The 25,562-nt window shown below is 43.3% G+C and overlaps 1 protein-coding gene across 2 annotated transcripts in view; it reads right to left on the reverse strand.

Moving 5' to 3' along the window:
- The window catches only part of SNX9 (sorting nexin 9), a 240,724-nt gene that overhangs the window by 48,840 nt on the left and 166,322 nt on the right, over positions 1-25,562 (reverse strand). For both annotated transcript variants that reach the window (XM_068231862.1, XM_068231861.1), the window contains exon 10: positions 13,551-13,681. In XM_068231862.1, coding sequence (XP_068087963.1) covers positions 13,551-13,681 — 131 coding nt within the window. The remainder of the gene's footprint in view (positions 1-13,550; positions 13,682-25,562) is intronic.

Consider the following 25,562-nt stretch of genomic DNA (forward strand, 5'->3'; position numbering starts at 1 on the left):
AATTCTCTAAGCCCACGATATAAAGTACAGCTGGGGCTTCCCCTTTAAAATGATGTTTTCTCACAATAACCATGTTCATGTGGTATCCAGCACGGAAGAAGCTCAAAGAAAGCTGGAAAAGCTTAAACTTGTGTTACCTGCCTCTTCTCCACCTCGCAGCCAAGGCTCTACCCGCTTCTCAGCCTTCATGGGAAAAAGTAAAACCGCAGCGTTCCTCCAAAAAGCATGACAAGGAAGTCCCGGTGTCAGTTACCCATTCTGATCCTGGATAATGTGTTCTAATTGGAACTGATTGGTTCTCTAACCTAACTTGCTAGCTTGACTAACTTACGCTATTGCAGGAGTGATGCATCTCTGGAGCCTGACCTCCAGGCTTGAACTAGCCTCCTGAGTTTACTAGAGGCTACCTGTATTCTACAACAAGGGTTTTTTTTCCCTGTCGTGGTTGATCAGGAGATTTATATTTCTTACTTTTTTTTTTTTTGCACGTTTTCATTTATGTTTCAATGGTCTTTATGTTAAGATGGTTGTCAAAACAGGGCCTTGACTCTAAATTGTGATTTATGCATTCCTGTATTTTTCCATCTCATAGCTTGTACTACAATATTTTGTTAGGTTACAGTTTTTTGCATTCTTTGTATGTAAGCCTGATTTAGTTCTATATTATGGTGTTTCAGGGTTTGTTATTGGTATTTCAAGCAAATGGGTGGGTTCTTCTGCTTCTTATGTTTATATAGATTTAGGGTTGAAAAGTACCGTTTTCTGTTAAAAATTGTTTCTTACTCAGCCATGCAGCCGGGGTGGGTTCATCCCTCCCACACAAGCAAATATTTTGTTTGCTTGTTTCTTGGCACTGAGCCTGGATGGCCCTATCCAGACTAAGGCTTCACTGAATTATTGTGCGGTGATCTTCTTCTGTATTTAGGAGAATTGGCGGACTAACCTTGGGTTTTCTTCAGTTTTTCTCTTCTCCTTTCTGCTTTTTCTTTTCTCTTTCCTCCTCCTACTTCTGTTCCTGGTCCTTCCTAGCCCCTCAGGTATTTTTGTTTTCTGACGTCTCAGGGTTCTATAAGATCTTGTTGCTGGGGTGTCCAAGGGCCTTCCCCCTGGAAAGCAGGCATGGCTAGCCCTTCATTAAAAATAACTACACACAATGTCCAAGGTTTCAACTCTCCTCACAAAAAGAGTAATGCTTTTCATTATTATAAATCCTGGCATACAGATATTGTATGTCTTCAAGAGACGAGGTTCTCCAGAACAAGCCACACTTCCTATCTTAGCATGCACTTCCCGATGGCTTTCCATGCCTGTGCAAGGGAGAAGGTTCGTGGTGTGACTATAGCCTTCAGACGAAGCCTTCCCTTTAAATGTGAGCATACATTGGCTGATCCCACTGGGAGGTACCTACTATTACGTGGAACCCTTTATGACTCTAAAATTACTTTGATCTCATACACACCTAATCGATTTCAGGACCGCTTTCTTTCCCACCTCCTCCAGATTGTGGCGCAACATGGGGAGGGTATGTTAGTATTATGTGGGGACACTAATATGGCGCTGGATGTGGAAATGGATAAGGCTCCTAAACCTGGTTCTGCAGCTGCTCCCCATCCTTTTTCCTCTGCTCAGACACTAGCAGTCTCCCATCTGTTTCGTGATAGGGGACTGCTAGATGTTTGGCGTGAACTCAATCCACTAACACGTGATTACACTTTCTACTCTAATCCCCAAGGGAGTTTCTGCAGAATCGACCATTTCTCTATAAATGCTTCTTATTTGAATAATGTCACAGCAGCCAAAATTCTTTCAGTAACATGGTCGGACCATGATCCTGTGCAAATTCAACTGTCCTCATTAATACCTAGAGGCAGGGATTTTACCTGGAGACTTAAAGAGACACTTAAGTCAAACAAAAAAATGAGTTTTACTCACCTAGGGCTTCCAATACCCCCCTGCATCTGTCCGGTGCCCTCGCCGTCTCCCTCCGATCCTCCTGGCCCCGCCAGAAGCCACTTCCTGTTTCGGTGACAGGAGCTGACAGGCTGGGGACGCGAGTGATTCTTTGCGTTCCCAGACACATTAGCACCCTCTATGCTGCTATATGGTATATGATATATGCTATAGCAGCATAGATGGCGCTATTGTGGCCAGAAACGCGAAGAATCACTCGCGTCCCCAGCCTGTCAGCTCCTGTCACCGAAACAGGAAGTGGCTGCCGGCGGGGCCAGGAGGATCGGAGGGAGATGGCGAGGGCACCGGACAGCTGCAGCGGGCTATTGGAAGCCCCAGGTGAGTAAAACTCATTTTTTTTGTTTGACTTAAGTGTCCCTTTAACGACACTTTACTCTTAGACAGGATTGTCTAGAAAAGATACACTCATTTCTCTCTGACCATTTGGAAACCAATAGAGGTTCAGTCGCTTCTGCAGTGCCTCTCTGGGAGGCTTTGAAGGTGACGGTGAGGGGCGAATAATTAGCTTTGCTTCTTATCTTGATAAACAGAAATACCAGAATATTGTTGATTTGACTAAGCAATACGAGGAGGCGGAACCAGCTTGGAAAGCCTCTCCATCAGCAGCTTTGAAGCTGACCAGCGATAGACTGCGGTTGCGACTGGGCTCTATATTAAGCGAAGAGGTAGAAAAGCAACTTCGGTGGCGCAAAAATGTTTATTATAGATGGGCTGATAAGCCCCATACGCTTTTAGCTCACAAACTGAAAAATTGTAAATACAAACCTCCTACCTTACGTGTAAAAGGTCCTTCCTCTCCTCCCACCACGAACCCACGTAAAATAGTCCAATATTTTTAAAATTTTCTTCAGAAGCTGTATAAGGCAGATGGAGTGATTGATATGGCTCAACTAGAGACCTATCTTGATTCGATCCACCTCCCCTCCCTTCATACAGCTGATGTCGAATTTCTGAATGCTAATATCAAATCTGAGGAAGTCCTTGTAGCCATAAAATCGCTTAAAAGTACCAAAATCCCTCGGACCAAATGGCTATTCCCCTCTCTTCTATAAAAAATTTGCTCCAATAATAGCCCCTCTTGTATCCCCAGTGTACAATGAATATAATTAGAGCAAACGCCCAGGCCGGGAAACGCTTCAAGCTAATATAGCCATGCTTCCCAAATCTGAAATAGAACCAATAGATGTCAGCAATTTTAGCCCCATCTCTCTGCTTAATGTGGATATAAAACTGAGCAAAATTCTAGCCACATGGATTAACAGGTTCCTTCCTCAAATAATTCACAAGGATCAAGCGGCCGTCGTTCTGGTCTGGATATCTATAAATATGATATGCTCTCTTGGGACTACTTGTACTCAGTCGTTAAGCGCTGGGGCTTCGAGTCATCTTTCTTAGCTTGGCTTCAGGCCCTTTACTCCTCCCCTTTGGCCAAAATACAGTATGCGGGTTATTTATCTCCTAGTTTTGCAATTGAAAGAGGTACCCGCCAAGGGTGCCCCCTTTCTCCAATTCTATTCATTATAGAAATGGAACCGTTAGCCCAAATAATTAGGAATTCAGATGTAGTTCAAGGTTTCCAATAGCCGGCACCCAGCATAAGTTAAAGAGAACCCGAGGTGGGTTTGAAGAATATTATTTGCATACAGAGGCTGGATCTGCCTATACAGCCCAGCCTCTGTTGCTATCCCAAACCCCCCTAAGGTCCCCCTGCACTCTGCAATCCCTCATAAATCACAGCCACGCTGCTGACAAACAGCTTGCCAGAGCTGGCTGTGTTTATCTCTATAGTGTCAGTCTGCTGCTCTCCCCGCCTCCTGCAGAACTCCAGTCCCCGCCTGCATCCCTTCCCTCCCTGCTGATTGGAGGGAAGGGACGGGGGCAGGGACCGGAGCTATGCAGGAGGCGGGGGAGCAGCTGAGACTGACACTACAGATGTAAACACACCCTCACGGCACGGCTGTGATTTATGAGGGATTGCAGAGTGCAGGGGGACCTTAGTGGGGTTTGGGATAGCAACAGAGGCTGGGCTGTATAGGCAGAACCAGCCTCTGTATGCAGATCACATTCTTTAAACACACCTCGGGTTCTCTTTAAATCTTTTTGCAGACAACATGCTGTTATTTTTGTCCAATCCAATGTCTTCTATCCCTGCCCTAATGGAAATTATGAAGGAATTTGCACCGGTCTCTGGTTTGACTATTAATCCCAGCAAGTCACATCTTATGAATCTTACTTTAGAGCAGGCAGATTGGCAAGAGTTGATCAAAGAGGTTCCCTTTCTATTAGCAGACAATCAGATACCTTACCTAGGAATTAAGTTGACTTCTCGATATATACTGTAGCTCTCTCTTTCAGGCTATTTATTATGCATTATCTTAACTAATTACACAATATATTTCAAATTGGTCTACTATGCAGTTGTCTTGGCTTGGCCGTGTGCACTCTCTTAAAGAGGAGCTGTTAGGTATAGGGTCTCAGAGAAAATAAACACATATATCAGTAGCTAAAGATTGGCTGTACTTACATTACATATGCATTTCACTGTCCACGTTTGGATTTCACAGAATTTGTATATAGTATATGCAGAGATAGATGCTCCTGACAGCTCATGGCAGGCTCCATGTTTGTGAAGCCAAATGTGTCGTCATGTCCTGCCTGCTTCTGATCACAGATAAGCTCGTTCTTGAACAACACGGTGTGCAGTGAATATTAATGAGCCATGTGGCTAGGAACAATAGCTGACTCCTGCAGTGAAACTCTGCCCCGAGATTTATCAGTGTTTCGCGCTGGACTGATTAGAAGCTCCTGTACCGTCTCATTAGCAGCCGAGGGGAGGGCCCCAGAATGCTTTGCAGTTTAGCTGCGGCTTGCGTCTTTATGGGTCTATAACAGACTTTAAGATAAGCACACATCAAAGGTAACTGAAATGTTTATCTTCACTAATGGCTTTTGAGCTTCCTTCTAAACTGTTTAACACAGGAGAATAGAGGTTTAAATTAGCTTCTGCAGTCTGACAGTTACTCTTTAAAGCGGACCCAAACCAAAGATTTTTTTTAATTCAAAATATTTAGTTGCACCACTCTGACACATACAAAGATAAAAAAACACTCCTTCAGGCCTATGAGCATTTAAGTGCATGCTTTTCACCCTTCTCTTTTCATAACTAGGGTTATACAGGGGGCAGCCTTTAGCAATTCCTCCATTGCCGGACACCATCTACTCCACCAGTTTGCCGGATTATGTCCCGGCAATATGAAAGGAAGGTAGGGGTTACTCCAATAAATGTAAAATATTTTATATGTGTCATCATGCAGCTGAAAAAAGGCTGCTATTTATTATTATAATTTAGAAAATAGATTTTATTTCTGAAATCTTGTATTTTTAATTTGGGTCCACTTAAAGATGGTTCTACTACCCAAAATTTTATATCATTTCAGATTACTAACAGTCTGGATTTTTTAAGATTATTTCAGCTCAAAATAAATACATTTATCTGGGGTAATTCCAGGCCAAGAGTATCCAGAGCTTCATTATATATACCTAAACACTCTGGAGGCCTAGGGTTTCCCAATTTACGTGCATACAACCAGGCTGTGCAGATTGCACCTTTGGTTAGCCTGTACAGAGGTCCAGACATGCCACAATGGGCTCTATTTGATATTGCCTCGGCAGCTCCCTTGTCAGCACAATGCCCTATTTGGCTCCCGCCTAAGTTTCGGATCCACTTACTCAGTTGTATTTTGACTCATTGCTTATGGGTTTGGGACTCTTTCAAATACTCTCGAAAGTTGCTATCACCATACTTACCACTTTTGCCAATCACTGACAATCCCCTATTCTCCCTAGCCTACGAAAACCCAGTAGTGTTTCGCTGGTGGGTTTCTTAAAATCTGCTAATAGTATACCACCTGATTAGTGATTCAAAAGTGGTTAGTTGGAATCACCTCAGAGAAAAATATTAAATCCCTGGTTTAGAGTATTTCAGGTATCTGCAGTTACGGGGGACAAGAAAACAAGGGTGCGCTCCTATGGTGCATTAACTTTTTATTCAAAATTCCACGCTAAAAACAATTGCACTTACAGTGTATGTGCAAGTTTTGCACATGTAGGAGGCCGCCAGCGAGTATCACCCACGTCTTGAGCTTGGCCAGGGCTTCAAGGATCCGTCTGCGATGGACGGAAGAAGGCGTGGCTAAGCGCCGAAACGCGTTGTGACGATCAGACGGCTTGCCGAGAGGTGTAGGAGCCGGTGGTTTGTCCCCAGTCCCCCTGCTTTCCATCGCAGACGGATCCTTGAAGCCCTGGCCAGGCTCAAGACGTGGGTGATACTCGCTGGCGGCCTCCTACATGTGCAAAACTTGCACATACACTGTAAGTGCAATTGTTTTTAGCGTGGAATTTTGAATAAAAAGTTAATGCACCATAGGAGCGCACCCTTGTTTTCTTGTCCCCCATATGCTAGATTACTGGCACCACCCAGTGGAGGGAGCAGCACCGTGGGCATAACACATATGTAAAGGGCCATACCTAGCTGAAGCCAGCGCAGGATAAACAACTTTTCTATCTGCAGTTACGGCACTGGATTAATTCCCTGTTAAAGAACACCTCAAATGCTATTGTGACCTTATCACCTTTTGAAAATGTTTGCCTGCAGGGCAAGGGGGAACGGTCTTATAAGCAAACTGTACTTAGCATTAATTAGTCCTGTCCCTTCTTTCTCGCATGGGTATGTTAAAAGTTGAGAATCTGATCTGAAAGGTTCACGTACCCCAGAAGAATGGTCGCTCGCCTGAAATAGCCTCTTTCATCTTTCCATTAATTTAGGTCTTGTGGAATCATCTTTGAAAGTAATGATGAGATGGTATTGGGTTCCCTCCAGATTAGCTCGTATAGGAGGTGATGATAAGTGTTTCAGAGGTTGCCAATCCAGGGGAGACCTGCTGCACCCTTTTTGGTCATGCACTTTGTTGTCCCGCTTCTGGTCTAAGGTTTACCGTCTGATACAAGCTGTTTTTCACTCTCAATTGCATAAAAGACCCTTGGTCTGCCCTACTGCATTTTCGGACGGGCTCTCTTAGTAAGAATCAAGACATTCTTATACAATTCATTTTTGTTGCAGCTAAACAAACAATCGCCAAAGCCTGGAAAAAACATCTTGTACCATTTGAGGAGGTTAAAAATAGGATCTCAGAGTTCATGATTCAGGAACAACTGGCTGGGACCCTTCTGGACAGGCGACCTAAATGGATAAAATATGAGATCCCTGGAAACTGTATCTCACTATAACTGGTAACAGATAACCTGATAAGATGAATAGCCGTCAGTATCATTATTAAAAAATGTATTTGGGTAATAATAATATATTATTATTTATGAGAATACTGGCTTGGGTAAGGAACAGTCTCTTTCCCTCTCCCCTTCCCTCTTTTCCTCTCTATTTCTGTTCTTTTCTTCTCTCTCTTTTCTTCTTCTCTCTCAGAGATTATCTCTGCCCACCCGTCTTTTGTTCAGGGTGATGTCATAGGCTTTTTTGGACAAAGTCCTCGTGTTAGGGATCAGTGTTCGCTCTGGAACACTGGCTCTCCTTAACTGAACATGGTTGGGACCATTTAGTCCCTCAGTATAGGACAATTCATCATGCCTTCATTACTGGTTATGTTATTGCATTTGCACCTGTTTATTTACTGTTAGCTGTGATGTCTTGTTCAAACGAGTACTTTGATCTGCATTGTATGCTGTTCATATTTGTAAACAAAATTTCAATTAAATTGTTTGAAATAGAAAGTGAACCAAGCACCGTTTTTAGCACCCAGGGCATCTCAAGAGCACATTATAATGCACGCCAAAAATGTGGCTCATTACTAAAAAAAACCTTCAATTTTACATTTTTTCTTTACATTTAAAAGTTTAGCAGAGGATTTTTACCTAACTTCCATTGCCTGCCCGAACGCTGAAATTTCAGGCAGTTAAGGACTGATGTAATTATTGCACACATTAGCATAAGAGCAAAGAAAAGCTTTCATCGGCAGGGGGAGTGGGGACATAGGACACCATGCTTTAAATAAGTCACAGATGCTATCTTCACTCATTCCCCTTGATAAATAATGTGCAGCTAGAAGTGGAAGGGGGAATATGGTAGCTCCTATAGCTATCAGAAACCAAGAATAAAAGGGGCGCTTGGTTCCCGTTAACCATTTCAGCCGCCCGGACATGATGCTCACGTCCAGGCGGCTGCTCTGCTATGGTGCCGCTCTTCAGCGTGCTCCCGCGCGTTATCGCGGGCGTGCCCCCGTGCTGTTCCCCGGTAGCCCTGGGATCAGTGAACGGGAACATGGTTCCCGATCACCGATCCGTGTCCCCAGCAGAAAAACCGAAGCCCTCTTACTAGAGGCTTCAGTCTTTCTGCAAATAAAATTTTCCGCATCCCCCTTGTGCTTCCGGATAGCGAGAAGCACAAGGAGAAAGAAAAAAACTTAAGGTGGCCATCTTGTGGCCAAATAGTAAAACTACATCTACATATTTGTTTACATTACAATTTACACATATAATAACATTAAAAATAACTGTTTATTTCCCACACCAAAATATTACCCAAATAAAATTTTTAATGGAAAAAAAAAATTACAATTAAAAAAAAAACCCAAACATAAATAGTTACCTAAGGGTCTGAACTTTTTAAATATGCATTTGAAGGGGGTATACTACGAACATTTTTTATATATAGGCTTGTAAATAGTAAAAACGGAAAAAATGCATCTTTTTTTTTTTTAAATAAAATATTGGCACCATACATTTGTGATAGGTACAAAATTTAAATGGTGTCATAACCGAGACAAACGGGCAAATAAAATACTTAGGTTTTAATTATGGTAGCGTGGATTATTTTAAAGCTATAATCGACGAAAACTGAGAAATAATGAATTTTTTTCCATTTTTTTCTTATTAATCCTGTTAAAAATTTATAAAAAAATAATTCTTATCAAAATGTACCACCCAAAGAAAGCCTAATCAGTGGCAGAAAAAACAAGATATAGATCAATAAATTGTGATAATTAGTGATAAAGTGATTGGCGAATGAATGGGAGGTGAAAATTGCTCTGATGCATAAGGTGAAAAATCCCTGTGGGCTGAAATGATTAACCTAGACAAAACTGAGCTCCTGATCTTTCCACTCCGCGCTGGTCCACCCTTCCTGAATTTTGGCGTAACAATACAATTCTAACACCACCCCCCCCCCCCCCCTTCATATAGGAGTGATTAAACTTGAAGGGATATCCAGGTTCATCCAGGTTAGAGTGGGGATGTCAGAGGAAGCACAGAGGAGACATTGTTGCTGCTTGGAGGCAAGAGAACAAGGAGGTGAAGCTGGCTGCCGAGGAGGCATTGGGGTGGTCTATACCCCAGATGCACTGATGGGGCCTGAACAGCTGCAACGTTTGGTGAGTCCCAAACTGAAGGGGAAGACTGATGTGAAGAACATATTTGAACTGTACAGCTTAAAGTTGAGCAATAGTGCTGAAAATAAATATATATATATATATATATATATATATATATATATATATATATATATATATATATATATATGTATATATATATATATATATATATATATGTATATATATATATATAGAAAAACTTTATTTTGATAATACACCTATCAATCACCCCATTTGGACTGTATTTGATTTTCCTTTTGCATTTGTGTGCACTGTTTTTTGTCAGTTAAAAGTTATACTTGAAACAAAACAACCAGAGGCGTCCAAGAAAAATAATAATTAAAAATGTTTAAATAGAAGGAAAGTGTTGTCTTACATTCAGAAAGTAAGAAGTTTTGAATCAGGATGATACCATGTAATACTCTACTGCTACTTCATAAAGTAGATAGATCAATTTTTAAATATGTATTTAATTGAATAGTACAGCAGACAACGCATTAATATCACGCCAACGGATAAGCTCACCCACAACTTTTAGCCTAAAGATTTATTATTAAAAAAGTCACTTTAATCGCAGTGATACAGTATATAGTATTTTGTATTTTATAGGGTTGCTAAATGTGCACTGTTTCCTGTCCATGTTTTTAATTTTGCAACCAGGCGGTTGCTCTTAACCGCTTGCCGACCGTGTCACGCCAATGGGCGTGGCCGCGGCAGCAGCCCCAGGACCAGCTAACGCCGATTGGCGTAAAGTCCTGGGGCAGCAGTTTGCAGGAGATCGCGCACAAGGTGCGCGCGCATCTCCTGCTTGGTGGGCGGAGCTGAGCTCCGCCTTCAGAGACTACATGTACAGCGCTACGATCAGCAGCAGCGCTGTTCTGTGTCACACGGCTGTCCCTCTGGGGGGCAAGAGAGCGATCGGCTCTCATAGGCAGAAGCCTATGACAGCCGATCGCCATAATTGGCTGGCTGGAGGGAGGGAGGGAGGGATAGATTTTAAAGAAACAGTTTAAAAAAAACAAAAACAAAACAGTGTTTATTAAAAAAAAAAAATAAACATGGGGGAAGCAATCAGACCCCACCAACAGAGAGCTCTTTTGGTGGGGAGAAAAGGGGGGGATCACTTGTGTGCAGAGTTGTACGGCCCTGCAGCTTGGTCTTAAAGCTGCAGTGGCCAATTAAACTGAAATTAGCCTGGTCACTAGGGGGGTTTAACACCATGGTCCTCAAGAGGTTAAACAAAAAATGAATTTATATAATACATAAAAAACAAGCCTTCCAGCAGCAGTAGAGTGGCAACATTGAAGACAAAATAGAGGAACCCAATTAAAAAAATAAAATCTTATAGCAATGCATAATAAGTGTTTGCTTATCTACTATAAACATCACAACCAGTGAATGAAACATCCATTCATTAACCATTTATGCCTCCAGGACGTAGTATCTACGTCCAGGATGCCACGTGCGCGTCCGCGCGCTCCCGCGGCCGATCGCGGATTCGGTAGCCCAGGAATCAATGTATCGGGCTATGGTGCCCGATCACAGATTCCTCTCCCCCGCTGAAAAAGCGACAGCTTCTCTCGGAAGCTACGCTTTTTCTGAAGCTCTGTCCCTCTAAGCGTACATTGTACGCTTAGAGTGACGTCATGTAAACAAAATCGAGATTGCCATCTTGTGGCCAAAAAGTAAAACTACAAGTAAATGGAAAAAAACATTACAATACACAAATATTTCCCCAAATAAAACTATTTATATCCCACCCTCCCAAAAATACCCACATAAAATGTTTAATAAAAAAAAACAAAAAAACATTACTATAAAAAAAAAACAACACATAAATATTTACCTAAGGGTCTAAACTTTTTAAATATCTATGTAAAGATGAAATATTTCTCTCTATTTTTTTTTATAAGCTTGTAAATAGTGATGGATGCAAAACAGAAAAAAATGCTCTTTTATTTCCAAATAAAATATTGTTGCGATACATTGTGATAGGGACATAATTTAAACGGTGAAATAACCGTGACATATGGGCAAATACAATACGTGGGTTTTAATTATGGAGGCATGTTTTATTTTAAAACTATAATGGCCGAAAACTGACAAATAATGAATTGTCTCATTTTTTTTCTTATTCTTACTGTTAAAATGCATTTACAGTAAGGTACCTCTTAGCAAAATGTACCCCCCAAAGAAAGCCTAATTGGTGGCGGAAAAAACAAGATATAGATCAGTTCATTGTGATAAGTAGTGATAAAGTTATAGGCTAATGAATGGGAGGTGAACCTTGCTCGGATGCATAAAGTGAAAACGAGTGAAGGCTGAACTGGTTAAAGGACCACTGCCATAAAAATGTATGAAATGTAAAATTCATACATATAAAACGTGCATTTCTTTCAGAGTAAAATGCACTATAAGCTACTTTTTTCCTATGTTGCTGTAACGTACAGTAAGCAGTAAAAAGCTGGCAGATCTGACAGATTTTGGACTAGTCTATCTTCTCATGATGGGTTCTCAATATCACTTTCATTACAGGTAGTCCCCGACTAACAAACACCTGACTGACGAACGACCTGCCATTACAAACCGCATGTATTCTGTGGTTCCATGGGAACAAGTAAAAGAATGTTTGTTTTTTAAATTAGACTTGTAGTTTTTGAGAAAATGGATTTTAAAAAATTCAAAGAAAAAATGGCTTTTAAAATTGTAAAAGCATGTACAGAGGGCAGAGGTGACACAGAGGGGGACACTGGAGGCACAGGGGGGGCACAGAGGAGGTACAGGGGAAAGAGATTGAACAATGTTCCAACTTAATAACAGATTCAGGTTAAGAACAAACCTACAGTCCCTATCTCGTTTGTTAACCGGTGACTACCTGTATTTACAAAAGTAGTCCCAGGAAAGGTTCTATACAAAGTCGTCAACCAGCCTCCCTACTCGATTGCACACTATTTTGGCAGTTGGATTGAGCAATCCCCCATGAAGAGATGGAATAGTCCAAAACCTGTCAGACCTGACCGATTTCCATTATCTTCTTTAAGTGACAGCAACAGAGTAAAAGGGTAATTAATAGTTAATTTTACTCTTTACCAAATCATCATTTTATATGTTTGTATTTTTTGTGCAATAGTGATCCTTTAAGCAAATCTCAGAACCACATGTAGTGGGTTTTACCATTTTATCAGCCTATACATAATGCATAATATTTTGATTCTATACAAATAAATTATACTTATTAATAATATTCAAGTGCCATAAATGGTGACACAAATGATCTTGAGTGTCTTTACATAAGTTATGCATTTGAGGTTTATGTGGCTTAACTTTAGAATAACTACTTTTTCACATGGCATGACATGGCATGACTAGAGTTAAAGTAGATTTCAGAATCATGTTACAGCAAAGAAGAAATCAGCAGTAATTCACTTCCAACAGACTGAAGGTGTAATAGTTTATAAAACTACTCTTCTACACTCAGCAGAATGACTGACTGTCTTATTAAAGACTAGTAAAAATCCCCGCCCGTTAAAAAACGGGCGCTAGGCCACGGCCGCTAGCCCCCCTAACCCACCCTCCCCCGCAATGCGTGCAAAGACGCATTCCAATTGCCCTTCCACCATCGCTGTCAAAAAGAATATGCACACAGGGAGATGTTGCTTGCTTAACAGTTGGAAAAAGCTGTTATTTCGCACAATGCAATGAGGTTCCCAGACAGCAAACTGTCAGGTCTGGAAGCAGAGACACACACACACAGGGACATGGGACGCAGAGACACTTGCAATTTATTATATAGGATAACATTAAAGGCCTTTGCAATAATCCATAAATAAGCTAATAAATTATATTCAGTTTTAAAAGCAGCAATTGATATTTTTGTTTATCATATGGTCTACTCTTAAAATACAATTTTTAAATAAGAAATACCTCTAATTCATGAGAAAAGTGCTGCCAAAAAGTATATCTCGACTAAAAGTGGTAATGCATTTTATGGCTTGTGGGGAGATCAGAAACAGTGACAAGTAAAACCCAACCAAATCAGCATTTTTTTAAATGTTAAAATATCATTGCCAACAGAAGTAAGAATAAAATACCCTTAAATTAAGTCAGACTATTAAGTGTGATTAAAATAAAATTGCATACTTTTTCATCCCGAAAGTTAAGAAATTGCTGGAAAAGATCAGATTCTGATACAACAGGATGGCGACACATTCGAGACATCCATGCTTGTAGCCTCTCCATTCGCATCTTTATAAACTCTTCTTCAAAACGCCCTGCAATATAAGGGAAAACAATTTGAGAAATGAAAAATACCATAAATGTTACATTTATATACACATTGGAGTTGTAGGTTTGTGATCCATGCCACTAGAGAGATGCGAATGCTATACACTGATGTACTAAGAGAAGCAAGGCTTGTGACTTCAAAAATTCTGGCTCATTCCTAGCAGGATATGCAGTGACTTTTCCTAGCCCAATCACAATCTAAAGATTTAGTTAATTAAATAAAATAAAAAATATAAACTTAAATACATTACATTGAAAACATTAAAAGCATCTATCCAATATTGTATAAATCCCCATTGTGCTACTTAAAGAGCTCTGAATTCTGACTCGATGTTGAGGCATGGAAATTCCACAAGACAAGGTGGCCTGTGGTGTCCAGCCACTGCACGTTCCCAACAAATCCTTTAAAGAAAACCTGTAACTACAAAAAGTTCCCCTCGGGTGGTGGGGTGGGGGGGGAGGTACTCACCTCCGTAGGGGGAAGACTCCGCATACAATCAAGACTTCCTGTGTCCCACGGCGGTCTCGCTGTGCCCCTCCAAACAGCGGGCACGTAAATATTTACCTCCCCGGCTCCAGTGCAGGCGCAGTATCCGCTTTCTGTTGTAAAGACTTGTTCTCTTGCAACACACTGTGCCTCTGGTAGATACACTCTCTGATAATTGCATACAGCATTGTGTGCCTTATGGAAATGGGGGGGGGGGGGGGGAATTAAATGTTAATGCATTATAACAACATCATTTAAGTTTCCTTATGCCTGATCAGTGAATGTCTGCTGCTGTATTAGGGGAGAGAAAAAACTGCAGACTGCTCGGTCAATGAATAACTTGGGGGAAAAAAAGAGCACAAACTCTGCAGCACAAAGCTTCAAGTCACAAAGCATTTCTGCATTCAGTAAAACAGAAGACAGCTTGGCTAACGTCAATTCACGAAAGCTGCAAGCGCATGGAAACATAAAAATACCAACATGTATGGTAAATACTGCAATTAATGTCAATTCACTAAGATTAGAGCTTGTGGCAAACAAGTGAGATAGTCTGTATTTTACTTTCAGCCTGGAGTGGTCAGTAACTAATAAATAGCCATTCAGTAAGGTGGACAAACAAAGGAGACAGCCAATAGGAGAAGCCACCCCCATCCTACTACTCACTCCATTGGTACTAATGCACTGCTGGGCAGGCCACCAGAAAACAAGCAAAGAATGTAATGATGTTTTCATCCCACAGCCAAACAGCAGCCCATTAAGCGTGGCTCGGAAGCCCACAGGCTGCATGTCAACATCCTCCTGCTCTACCATCACCAGCCCCTCCCCAAGCAGTTCCACCAGTACCCCGGACTCATTACCTGCCAGATTGTCCTCTTGCAGCCCTTGGGCTGACATGCTGTTCGGTTCTCCTCTGTATCACTCCTGCATACCTGGATTGAGATTTCGCAAATCATTCCTCGGTGGCTGGGAGGGGCTGCACTTCGCCGATTGGTTATGGTGAAGGGAGACCAGCATGGATACCACACTGGTACAGATTTTTTTTTTTGACTAGTATCGGTAATTTACTGACAGACTTCCGCATGCGGGGGTAAAAAAGTTACAGAATCTTGAAAAAAGTAAAAAATTACCACATGCGGCATTATCCAAAAAGCTAATTTTGTTAAGGGCCAGCCCTTAGTGAATTGAGGCCAGTGTACTAGAAAATACTGCAGAATTCAGTTTCACAAGGCCATAACACATGGCAAGGGCTTTATTGATGATTGATTTAATGAAGTTTTTAATATGTTCTTATTCGGGGGCATGGCTGGCGCGCACTGATGGTGGACGCTTGATCCCGGAGCTCTGCATTGCAGCTCTCATCAAAGCGGCCCGAAGCATGCCAGACAGCGGCGATCTTAATCCGCACACAGGGGAGGAGGAGATGGAATTGGAGGCGTCCAATAAATGCAAAAAAGGTCCCCCTAAACCTCAAAAGATCCCTGAAATGTTCTCACAGAGACAGGATAGGTCTCTGCGTGCAATCAAAGATGGCGCCGACTCATCCCTGCCATCTCCCATGCTCCAGCCTGCGAATCCCCCGGGACACAAAGCATCTGAAAAAGCCTTTGACTCCGAAGATTCAGACCAGGAGACCCCTTCGCCAACCTGCAGAAGCCTGGTAAAATAAAAAGCAAGGCTCTCAGAGACTCCACACTCAGCTCACAAGGTAGGCCAACCCTGCGCCATAGACCTAACAAACGCAAACCCTGCGTCAGACTTCTCTAACTTACCAGCCAAAGAGCAAAACATCTCTCAATCATATTTGAAAGACGTGTTTCTGTCCTTTCAGTCCTCTCTCACTAAGAGCCTGCTGGAGATTACAAATTCTACATAACAAGCTGTCAGCACCTTAGGTGACAAAAGCAGCTGACAACGAAGCACAGATTTCACTTCTTATCACAGAACATAACAAATTAGTGGAAGCTATTGAGCATGCTCAGTTAGAAAAAGAAAAAAATGAAAATGAAGATTGCTGCTTTAGAGGATCGCGACCGCAGATGCAACCTCAAAATTCAGAGGAATCAGCAAAAAAGTAGAAATGCTCACTTGAAAGAATTCCTTATACAACTAGTGAAATTTGTTCTTATTCGTTAATGCCCACAAGTAAGAGCATGTGAATGCATTTAAAAAACACAATTCCTTAGGCACAACAATAATGTGTAATAAAGACTTAAAAGCTATTTTAGCAAAAAATCACGTTGTTGATGCATTGTCATCTACAAGTGAATGCCATCCAACTTTGAAAATATGATGAACACTGGAGGTAATTATTAACACACTTTTATTTTGTTAGACGATATCAAAATAACTAAGCAGTTGTTAAATTTAAAGGCTTGAGCACAAAGGTCTGTTTACAATAAAAAAGCTAGGCAGCCTCAGCATTAAAGCAAGGAATTTGTATTAATTCTGTGAGTATTCAGTTCCTTGAAGTCTAAAAGCAACACCAGTATATTAACCTCTGTTGTAACTCTTCCCGGTATTGTAATCTCCCCTCACATGACTGAAGCCTTTTTCCTGTTTGGATTGTGAGTCATTTGGCAGAGACAGAAAAGGAAAAAATAGTTCCCTGAGCCAGGCACAATGCAGAAAAAAACATAAGGGTACCATCACATTGGATTAAAGTTGTGCAAGTCTCAGCTTTGTAAGCAGAGCCTCCTGACATATCTAGCATGGTTTTATTTGGAGCTAATATTGAATACAGTATATAAAAGAAAAAAAAAAACATTTATGAAGTCAGAATTTACGGTTTGTTTTTTTTCATTAGATAACGCTCACTGAAAGGGAACCTTAACTGAATTTACCGTAACCACTTTAGCCTTCAGTGTTTTTTCACCTTATGCATCTGAGCAATTTTCACATTTCAGCACTCCTCCCATTCATTCGCCAATAAGTGTATCACTGCTCATCACATCTAAATGAACTATATCTTGTTTTTTTCGACACCAATTAGGCTTTTTGGGGGTGGTATTTGTTTTTAGTACATTAACTACTTTATTTTCAATGCATTTAAAAAAAAAAAAAGAGGGAAAAAAATGAAAAAATAAACTATTTCTCCATTTCCATCCACTATGGTTTTAAAATAAACAACACTACCGTACATAAAACCCACACATTTTATTTGCCCATTTGTCCTGGCAATCCCAACATTTAAATTATGTCCCTAGTTCAATGTATAGGGATAATAATATATTATTTGGAAGTAAACAATGAACTAGGCGGAATTGGAGTCGGTAACAGGCTAAGGTCATACACGTTGATTCAGAAAAATAACAAACGGCTCAACTAATGGATAAATATATATCGCAGATCTGCATATATATTTATCAAGAAACTAGCTAAAGCACAAGTAATAACAATTAACAAGACAAACAGACAGACAGACGGAATGCTTTGCCAATCTAGGCAAACATTCACACTGACATAGACAAGACTAACAGGTAGGAGCGTAACTAATGGCAACCGCTGCTTTAGTTACGTCCTCAGGAACAAGGCAAGAAGGAATACTACCAGTCACCAAAGTGGTGATGGCAGAATCCAAGCTATCAGGATCATAAGGACTTCACTGTATCCCCGCAGATACAGCAAACGTCCAAGCAAGAAACAAGATTAAATAATGCAATATACAATTCACATGAATGACCCAGCAACAACTCAGGGAGCTGTACGCTATGTAGGGCGGAGGCAGACTTTTATGTCGACATCAGTCAATAAATGCAGGCATGCAAATTCCTACACAGCTGAATGGTAATTACTCAATCCTGAGCCAGCTTGATGACAAGCTGCTAGCTGAAGGACTCTCATAACAGATACATGCAATATTATGCAACAACATGCATGTAGGAAATCCAGGGCTATCTGGCTGCAGCAAGCAATCGGAGGAGTCATGACAGCATCCTGAGCTGCAGAGTGATTGCAAATGACAATGAGACTTATTGCGAATGCGCAACCAAATACAAGCAAATAAGTCAAAACTGCTCAGTTGCAGTTCCACTGCGACCGACAGAACATGCTACAGGAGAGAGCTTGACCGAAATATTGCTTTTGATTCAATTTGTTACTAAACGTAATTCACAAGACACAGGCCTCATCCAAAAAAAAACCTAAAATCTATTCTATAACTTGACAGGGTTAAAAGGATACCCCATATATGTAATCTGATAACTATCTGGGCATTAGAGATGGCCAGAATGGTTAGGTGGCGAACTAGTCCGCGTGAACAACGCAGGTTTGCGTTGAAACCCAAACATATAGCGAGTTCGACCCGCCCCTTATACTACATCATTGGGCTAAACGTTGACCCTCTACATCACAGTCAGCAGACACATGGCAGCCAATCAGGCTGCACTACCTCCTGGAGCCCACCCCCACCCCCCTTATAAAAGGCAGCAGCGTCGGCCATGTTCTCACTCTGTCTGCTGCCTGTAGTGAGAGATAAGGGAGAGGCATTGCTGGAGAGATAGGAAAAGCTTAGTTAGGTCTTGTTAGTTTGCTCCTTTCTGATATTTATTGCTAAAAAGCACCACAAAAAAAGCTCTTTTGAGAGCTAATATTCTTGTGATGTGTTTTGTGTGTGTGGCCCACTGACACTGCATATACAGTCCTGTGTGTCGCAGCTGGCCCTTGCTAAATGCTATACTGTGCCAGGCCCAGCACATTCAGTGCATACCTTTTCACTTATTAATATCTATGTGTAATAACTGAGCAATATATATATATATATATATATATATATATATATATATATATATATATATATATATATATTCTAATAATTATGAGTTTCACTGTCTGGAATATGCTGAGTTTTCCCAGAGCAATATTTTAAAGACGTACACCAACTTTACAATGAAATTTTGCATAGAACATTAAAACAAAGCATACACATACGACAGCTTTTCTTGCATAAATAAACTGCTAAAATTCTGACAATACCTTTCACTGCACACTGTTTTATATACCAGTCAGTGCATACCTTTTTACTGCACCTGTGTGACTGCACATTGTATTACACCACCAGTCACTGCATAACTTTCACTGCATCTGTGTGACAGCACATTGTATTATACTAGCAGTCAGTACCTTTAACTGCATCTCTGTGACTGCACATTGTATTATACCAGCAGTCAGTGCATACCTTTCACTGCATCTCTGTGACTGCACATTGTATTATACCAGCAGTCAGTGCATACCTTTCACTGCATCTGTGTGACTGCACATTGTATTATACCACCAGTCACTGCATACCTTTCACTGCATCTGTGTGACTGCACATTGTATTATACCAGCAGTCAGTGCATACCTCTCACTGCATCTCTGTGACTGCACATTGTATTATACCAGCAGTCACTGCATTTCACCCCCCCCCCCCCAATATGGACAAAACAACAGGCAGAGGCAGAGCCAGGGGCAGGGCACCTGGCAGGTCTGTTCGGGGTCGTGCTGACATGATTTTGTGCGGCCCTCGACCAAAGTACAGTATTCAGAAGGCACGTGCCGTCAACTCCCAAGATTGTCAGGACGTAGTTGACTATTTAATACAGAACACCTCAGCTTCCGCACGGAACCGTGACATATCTTCCTCCTCCTGCTCTGATTCTGGAACCCCACTTAACACTCAGCTGGCAGCCATCACTGCTACTACTAGCACCACATCCATTCCATTTGACAGTTTGTAGAAGCTATTTGGTAGGGAATTAACTGATTCACAGCCATTAGTGTTACAAGATGACGGCGCTAAACTTGTTACACTACCTTATATGTCTGAGTTAGGCGTCAGTATGGACCTAAGGTGTGAGTATGATGAAGTACCTGTTGTTGGTACAGTTTTGGAGGTGTCTGATACAAGCGAAGCTGTGGAGGATTATTATGATGATGATACTACCATGAATGTCACATGGGTTCCCAATAGACAACATGTACAGGGGGACAGTTCAGAGTGGGAGTCAGAGAGGAGTAGGAGGAGACGAGTTGCTGAAAGAAGCAGGGGGAGCTCGTTATCAGAAACAGCTCGTGGCAGTGTCCGATGGCATGTATCGCCACCTATGGACAGCCAGCCAACATGCCCTTCAAGGTCAGCTGCTGCCGCCACCACCACAGTGCCATCATCCCAGGGCTTAGCGGTGTGGACATTTTTTTGTGTGTCTGCCTCAGATGACAGAGATGCCATCTGTACTCTATGCCACCAAAAATTGAGTTGTGGAAAGACTAAGACCTGCGTAGGGACAACTGCCTTACGAAGGCACATGATGAAAAAGCACAAACGGCAATGGGATGACCCCCTGAGGAAAAGCAGCATACAAACAAAAAGCCACCCTCCGCCTTCTCTTCCTCCTTCAGGTGCAGCATCTTCAGCAGCTTTATCCCTTGCACCTTCACAGCCACCCTCCTCCACTCCGCCTCTCACCTTGAGTGGTTCCTGCTCCTCTGCCCACAGCAGCCAGGTGTCTGTTAAGAAAATATTTGAGCAGAAGAAGTCAATGTCTGCCAGTCACCCCCTTGCCTGGCATCTGACAGCTGGCTTGGCAGAACTGTTAGCTTGCAAGCTGTTACCATACCAGCTGGTGGACTCTGAGGCCTTCCGAAAATTTGTGGCGATTGGGACACTGCAGTGGAAGATATCAGGCCACAATTAATTTTCTAAAAAGGCGATACCCAAACTGTACCGTGATGTTGAAAGGCAAGTGGTGTCATCTCTGGTATTGGGCCAAGGGTCCATCAACCACTGATGCCTGGTCTGCAAAGCACGGTCAGAGCAGGTATGTTACTTATACAGCACATTGGGTCAACCTGGTGACTGCTGGCAAGCAGGGAGTACGTGGTTGTGCAGTGGACCTAGTTGTGACACCTCCACGGCTTGCAGGCAGGCCTGCTGCCACCTCCTCTCCTTCTCCTCCTGCTACATCCTCTTCGCTGTCGTCGTCCTCCTCATCGGCTGAGTGGCAGTGCTACTCTACTGGTGCTGCGATCTCCTATCCAACTACACACCCCCAGCTCCCTAGGGCCTATGCTGCATGCCAGGTACGACGGTGTCACGCCATCTTGGACATGTCTTGGCTCAAAGCCGAGAGTCACACTGGAGCAGCTCTCCTGGCTGAACAAACAGGTGGATCAGTGGCTGACCCCGCACCAAGTGGAGATCGGCAACGTGGTGTGTGACAACGGCAGCAATCTCATTTTGGCTTTGAGTTTGGGAAAGTTGGCACATGTCCTGAATCTAATAATCCAACGATTTGTGTGTAAGTATCCAGGCTTACAGGAGCTCCTGAAGTAGTCCAGGAAGGTGTGTGTGCATTTCAGGCATTCCTACACGGCCATGGCGCGCTTTGTCGATATTCAGCATAGAAACAACTTGCCAGTGAGGCGCTTGATTTGTGATAGCCGGACTCGCTGGAATTCAACACTCCTCATGTTTGACCGCCTGCTACAACAGGAGAATGCAGTCAACGACTATCTGTACAGCTACACTTAAAGGTCATGCTCTGGGGAGCTGGGCATTTTCTGGCCGAAGTACTGGACACTCATGCGTAATGTCTGCAGGCTCATGCGTCCGTTTGAGGAGGTGACAAACTTGTTGAGTCGCAGTGAAGGCGCAATCAGCGACTTGATCCCATATGCTTTCTTCCTGGAGTGTGCTGTGCATAGAGTGGTGGATCAAGCTGTAGAGGAGCGTGAACAGGAAGAGGAGGAAGAGTTGTTGGAAACATCACCTGCGGCATCGTCAATACCTGCGGCACCACAGAGGAGGGGGGAGAAGGAGGAGTCGTCTGGGGAAGAGGAGTCAGAGGAGGAAGGTGGCTTTGAGGAGGAGGTGGAAGAACAACCACAGCAGGCATCGCAGGGGGCTTGTGCTGCTCAATACAAATTTGTTCGGAAATGGCAAAGGGGCAGTGTAACATACGTGTCCAATTAAATTATCTTAAATTATTTGCACAATATTAATGTACTCAACAATTTTAAACTTAAAAAATCCATAACAAATTGTATTAATCCAAAAGACATACAGTAGATGCATTAAAAATACATGGGATAGCCACCCCGCTACAACCATCTGTCACATGCACACCAACACCATGCACACAATGGCCATATATGGAATAAAACTGGGATAAGGCATATCTAACAATCCTTAAAGTGTCAAGGGGCACAGAGGATGGATGCAATGTAAATAGAAGTCAGTCCAAAACCAAGGACTTAGGCCAGTCCACTGGCAGCAAACTTATGCAGCAAGCATGTAGATCAGCAAATGAGCCATGCAATATAGCACTTTAGTGAAGTTGTAAAGCAAGAGCACAGTTAGTGAGCATTATTAAAGCAGAGAGAATTGTGCGGCCATCGCCGCTGTATATACTATAACTCAGCACGATCTCACCACATCACTGTAAGGGCCAGATAAGCCTCAGTCAGGCAAAATGACGTCATCTCACCATATCCAGATGCATAGTAGCAGAGTGTAGCCGAGTGCTGACAGTCTCTGAGTCTCTAGATCCCAGACAGTACAAGGTAATGCAAGGTAGTGCAGGGTTGGTGCTGAGCCAGCGATCACGGGCCCAAGCAGCGGTCACCCCATCGGCGAAATAGGGCGACTTGCATGTCTCTGGTGGCAGAGTCCTTTTATAGGTCCCGTTCTGGCTGCAGTGCAGAGGTCGGAGCGGCCATGCAGGTGGGAAGTGCTCCCGACAGTTTCGCTGGCTTCTGGCTTCCTCAGAAGGGCATGTGCTGCTCACCTTTCCCATGGTATTGTTCATGGCTGGGGGGAGGAGAACTTACCTGACATCACTGAGGAAGAGCAAGAGGAGATGGATAGTAGGTCGGCATTCGACTTTGGGCAGATGGGGTCTTTCATGCTGTCCAGCCTGTTGAAGGACCCCCGTATAAAAAAACTCAAGGGGACTGACCTGTTGTTGCGGTTACTGGAGGCTGTTGACCTTGCCACTGAGAGCAGAACCTTCTAAGCACAGAGTCTAAGTGACCAAGGGTCTTCACCCACGACCCCTTGAGGGGGAAGCAGGACCACAACCCCAGGAGGGGGTAGTGGAACTTCGCTGCCTAGTGCCCACCAGGTTGCGCTTAAGAAGATTCAACAGTGACTCGGAGAACAGATGATACTGCGTTGTAGAGCAAGTAACCAGTGCGAGGTACAGAATCGGCAGGCAGAAGAGTAGTCAGATGGTCCGGGATCAGGGCAGGTGGAGTTCAGTCAGAAGCGGGTAACAAGCAGAGGTCGAGGCCGGCAGAGTTCAAGCAATACGGATAACAAGCCAAGGAGTCAGGACAGGCGGAGTTCAATCGTAGTCAGGATAAGCCAAGGTTCGGTAACAGGAAGTCAATCAGTAATCAGACGAGCAGAGTAACAGGTACCACAAGCTGCACAAACAGACAGCCATCGCGCATGCGTACAGCGGTACGTCTTACTACGCGCATGCGTACATGCAACACTATTATATTGCGCATGCGTAATATTGTCCGCAATGTCCCGCGCACGCGTAGATACGGGCAGAGATGCGCGTGCGCGAGAATACGTACGCGTCACGCCGTACGGCGTTACACCCTGGTACAGATAGGTCAAATGGCCACCTTTCCTACGCGCACGTGCGCGAGCAGAAGCCCGATTAGCAACAGGCCTGACGGAAGCTTGGTGAGTATAACACCTGTACTGGGTGGCAACGCTACCAGACCCTCGGTATAAGCACAAAGTGGCGAAGATGTTACCAAATTTACAGAAGGCAGAAACGATGCAGCACTTGCACAACAAGCTGGCAAATATACTTTACAGTGCGTTTAAGGGTGATGTCACAGCACAACGGAATAAAGGTGCCACTGCCAGTAATTTTCCTCCTCCTCCCATGTCCATGCAGGCAAGGACAGGACGCTCTAGCGATCTCATGGTGATTCGAACATGCGGACATTCTTTAGTCCAAAGCCTCGCCTTAGCCCTTCCGGATCCACCCTCCACCAACGCCTCGACCGGCAGGTAGCCGACTACCTGGCCTTAAGTGCGGATATAGACACTCTGAGCAGCGATGAACCCCTGGACTACTGGGTGCGCAGGCTTGACCTGTGGCCAGAGCTGTCACAATTTGTCATCCAACGTCTGTCTTGCCCTGCCTCAAGCGTCCTGTCAGAAAGGACCTTCAGCGCAGCTGGAGGCATTGTCAGTGAGAACAGAAGTCGCCTACGTCAAAAAAGTGTTCAGTACCTCACCTTTATCAAAATGAATAAGGCATGGATCCCGGGGGGCTACTGCCTGCCCGAAGACTAAGTCAGTCCTTACATACACCATCTCTGCCTGCAGGCCATGTGACTGCCTGCCCGAAGACTAAGTCAGTCCCCACGCAGAATCTCTGCCTGCTGGCCGCTGCTGCCTGCCCCAAAACTAAGTCGGTCCCCACACAGCATCTCTGCGTGTAGGCCGCTTGACTGCCCTCTCTGCCACCACCAACATGGTCCAGGACGCCAGGTGGATTCCTGAATTTTTAAGGCCGCTAACAAAAAGAATAATAATTTTTCTGGTGCGTGCCTGCCTAATTTTTCTGGCTGCAACAACAAAACAAAGGCATGTACATGTGTCAATTCCCCTTCGTGATCGTTACCTTGCCGCGGTGAAGGGGCTTGCGTATCACAATGAAGCAATGACGTATAGGAGTGTGTTGGGGGGCACACCCAAGATAATAAGGTCATTGCTTCATTGTGGACAGACTAAATTCGATCAGCTGAACAGTCTCTGTTGTTCTGTCAGCTACCTCAGCCCGACCATATGGGCTTGAAAACCGCCATCACCTGCACTCTCGCCATCGTGCGCACCAGTCCAGCACGGCCATCACTACACAAACAGCCGTTTGCGGTGCGTTACACAGTGAGTTTTGTCTGTCAGTGTGAAGCAGTACACTACTTACACTACCTGCTGATCCATGTATATACACGATATACAAGAGGTTTTCAAGCACTTTATGCCTCCAATTTAGGAATGCAATGTGATTTCTACCCTTGGCGTGTATCCCACTCCTCCATGCCCCCCTCCAGGTGTTAGACCCCTTGAAACATCTTTTCCATCACTTTTGTGGCCAGAAACAGTGTTTGTAGTTTTTCAAGTTCGCCTGACCATTAAAGTCTATTGCGGTTCAAATGGTTAGTGCGAACGCTAACTTTTGTGGAAGTTCGCGTTCGAGGTTTGCGAACCCAAAATCGGAGGTTCGAGCCATCACTACTGGGCATCTATCATGCCATTAACAACAAAGTGTCCTTGTGGCTTCATACAGGGCAATTTTTCCCTCAAAGTATTTTAGCGCCATACTTTGTTTGCATAGTCCAAGAAGAGTCTTGACAGCAGGAAAAGGCCACAAATG

This window comes from Hyperolius riggenbachi, chromosome 4 (genome assembly GCF_040937935.1).
Source record: "Hyperolius riggenbachi isolate aHypRig1 chromosome 4, aHypRig1.pri, whole genome shotgun sequence".
NCBI lineage: Eukaryota > Metazoa > Chordata > Amphibia > Anura > Hyperoliidae > Hyperolius > Hyperolius riggenbachi.